Source organism: Plasmodium reichenowi, chromosome 12 (assembly GCF_001601855.1).
Source record: "Plasmodium reichenowi strain SY57 chromosome 12, whole genome shotgun sequence".
NCBI lineage: Eukaryota > Apicomplexa > Aconoidasida > Haemosporida > Plasmodiidae > Plasmodium > Plasmodium reichenowi.
The window spans coordinates 477485-480939 of NC_033657.1; the positions used below are offsets into that span (position 1 = coordinate 477485).

General features: G+C 18.1%; 1 protein-coding gene across 1 annotated transcript in view; it reads left to right on the plus strand.

The window, feature by feature from the left end:
- The window catches only part of PRSY57_1211600 (hypothetical protein), a gene marked incomplete at both ends in the record, with an annotated part of 5069 nt that extends 2555 nt beyond the window's left edge, over positions 1–2514 (plus strand). Inside the window, 4 exons of the mRNA XM_012908545.2 lie at positions 1–1636; positions 1758–1992; positions 2083–2223; positions 2355–2514. The exon at positions 1–1636 is cut by the window's left edge and continues 620 nt beyond it. Coding sequence (XP_012763999.2) covers positions 1–1636; positions 1758–1992; positions 2083–2223; positions 2355–2514 — 2172 coding nt within the window. The remainder of the gene's footprint in view (positions 1637–1757; positions 1993–2082; positions 2224–2354) is intronic.
- Between the last annotated feature and the right edge of the window lie 941 nt (positions 2515–3455).

Sequence of the window (3455 nt, forward strand, 5' to 3'; positions counted from 1 at the left end):
AAAAAAAAAAAAAAAAAAAAAAAAAAAAAAATGAATAAACAAGAATATGATACAAATGAAAATAATTATTCAGGTTTTCAAAAAAATAAACAAAATATTGATCTAACATATAAAAGAAATAACAACGATCATATAAATGTCAATAAAAATATGAAAATAACGAATGATCCTATTACTGGCACAAAAACAAAAGATGGGTGTTCACAAGATCTATTAGAAAATAATACAAGTGTAGAAAATTTTAAAAAAATAGAAGATGACAAAATATTTGATATTCTTATAAATGATGAAAGCAAAGAAGATAAGTTAAAAAAAATAAGTACTATAATTATTGACGATGTCATATTACATAATAAAAAAAAAAAATCGTCCGATCTTTTAGAAAGAGATAATTTTGAGAAAAAAAAATTCGAATCTATTTTAAAAAGGAAAAAAGGATTTACTACAATAAATGTAAATAGATTAAAATTGATAAAGGAAGTGAAACAAGATTATATATACAAATATTACAACAATAATATATTAAATGATCATATTTATAATAATATTAATAATAATAATGATGATAATAGTATATTTAATGAATATACAAATATGCTTGATCATATAAATGAAGATTCAAATAATATTGTTTTGGATTTAAATAATAATATAGAAGATACAAATAGTATAGAATATAATAATATATTATATAAAAGGAAAAAGAAAAAATATATTAAGAATATATCTATTAATAAATTATTTCAATTTCATTATAATAAATTAGAAAATATAGTTACATCAATTGATACAAATAAATTTTATAAAGATTATATTTCTTCCAGTTATTCAAATACATTAGATATTGGTTCTTTTCAAAACAGTAAAGGGAATATTGCCATCTTTAGTTTTATAAACCCTAATTATCCTCTTAAACTATATAATGTAAATTGTAGTGTTATGAAAATAAAATATTCAAAAAATAATCCGAATCTTTTAGTATCTGCATTATCTAATGGACATATCTATATATACGACATAAGACAAAAAGATGAAACACCTGTACTTAAATCGATAACAATTAAAAATTATTATGAAAATTGTTATGAACCAATTTATGATCTTTCTTTTAAAAATCAGTATACTAATAATAATTCTTTTGAAAATATTTTTTATTCAGCTCATGAAAATGGTTGTGTATACCAATGGAACATAGAAAAAGAGTTAAAAACTAAAGAAATATTATATTTAAAAAATAAAAAAAATGATTTATATCAAGATCTATCATCAGTATTTGTAAATAAAAATCTTGTTAATAAACCATTCAATTCATCCTTAACCTGTATTGATATAGATTATTATATGCACCATGATGAAGATTTTATTATTAGTAATATTGAAAAGAATGATTCCTCAGAATTTAATAAGAATGAAAATAATCCTTATGTACAAGGAAATGAAAATAAAAATATCCAACAAAAAAAAGATCTCATCAAAAAATCACAAAACAAATTAAACCATAAAACAACACCTCTTGAAAAAGATAATTACAATAATTATATATCGAAAGAGGAGGAATTATTGAATCATTACAAAAATATAACAAAAAATATAATCGACAAAAAAATAAAACCAACCCATTCCTACTATTATATAGGTAAAAATTAAAATAAAATAATATATATATGATAATCGTGTGATAATATATATATATATATATATATATATATATAAAATATATATATTTTTTTTACTTTTGAATATTTATTTCATGATAGGTACAAAAAATGGAATAATTTACAGGTGCAATAGCTGCTATCAGAAGTCTTATTTAAATTACTACATTGCTCATTTTGGGGCTGTCAATAGAATTAAAATAAATAAATTTGATCACGATATTTTTTTAAGTGCTGGAGAGGACTGTACAGTAAAATTATGGAATAGATTTCGTAATACACAAATTACAACCTTTAAATCAAAAAATGCTTTTAGCTCAATAAATGACATAATATGGTAAAAAGAAAGTATATATATATATATATATGCAGGTATGTATATGCATTTTTTTTTTTATATAATATTTTATTAACATCATACATTCAGGTCACCAAATAATTCAACCTCCTTTTTTTGCTGCTCTGATGATGGGAGAATAGAATTATGGGACTTTGATTTTTTCTCGAAAGACCCCTTGATAATTTTTTATCCAAACAATTTGGAAGCATCCAAAATTACCACCTTAAAGTAAAGACATATTTATTCAACATGAATCTAAATATGTGAATTATATATAATATATATATATAAACATATATATATAAACATATATATTTATATTTATTTATTTATTTTTTTTTTTTATTTTTTTTTTGAAGGATGTTTAATAAAGAAGATATTTTACTGTGTGGAGACAATTTGGCTAATGTTTCCATGATGAAAATAAAAAATTTATTTAACTTAAAACTAGACGAATATGAACAAAAGATGAAATTAACCAACTGCTTAAATTATTTGGATACCTATGATTATTTTTAAAAGGTTCAGAAACATTTTTTTTTTAAACATAATAAAAAAAAAAAATTATTCTACATAAATGTATATATATATATATATATATATATATATATATATCAATAAAATATATATATATTTTTAACCAAGGACACAATTGTTGTATTGTTACTCTTTCTGTTTAGACATATTACTATTATATATATATTATATAATTTAATCGTACACAAGTATTTGTTAGTACCAATCATACAAATATTTTTATTTAAAAATCAACATAAATATAATAATAAAGGGAAAAGCTTTTTTCCTCGAATAATTATAATTCATAATAAATTTGGAAATATATAAATATATATACATATATATATATATATATTTTTTTTATTATTTAACTTAATTTTTTGGTTTTATTTTTTTTATTTTTTTTTGAACTTCATAATTATGGTAAAATGGTAATTTAAAAAAATGCAATTTTTAAATAAAAATATAAAGCCCCTATAATAGTATATGCTATAAAAATATTAATACAAAATGGTATGTATATATTATATATATATAATAATATAAAACATTGAATTTAATAATACATATAATAATATATATATATATATATTTTTATATTATCCCATTTTGCTATATTTGTGTAAATTTTCTTTACAAACAAAAAAACAATTTAGGAATTAACTATATTGTTAATTTGTTGTTGATGTAATTTATAATCATATAAAAATATATTCTTTTTTTAATAGCATATATATAAATATATATATATATATATATATATATTACATTTATTAATCCTTTTTTTTTTTTCTTTTTTTTTTTTTCTTTTTTTTTTTTTTCCTTTTTTTTTTTCTTTTACTTTATTTTGAAAAAATAATTCATATTTATTTGTTTAATTTATTTTATTTTAACAGATTTTTTTTTTTTTTTTTTTTTTTTTTTTTTTTTTTTTTTTTTTT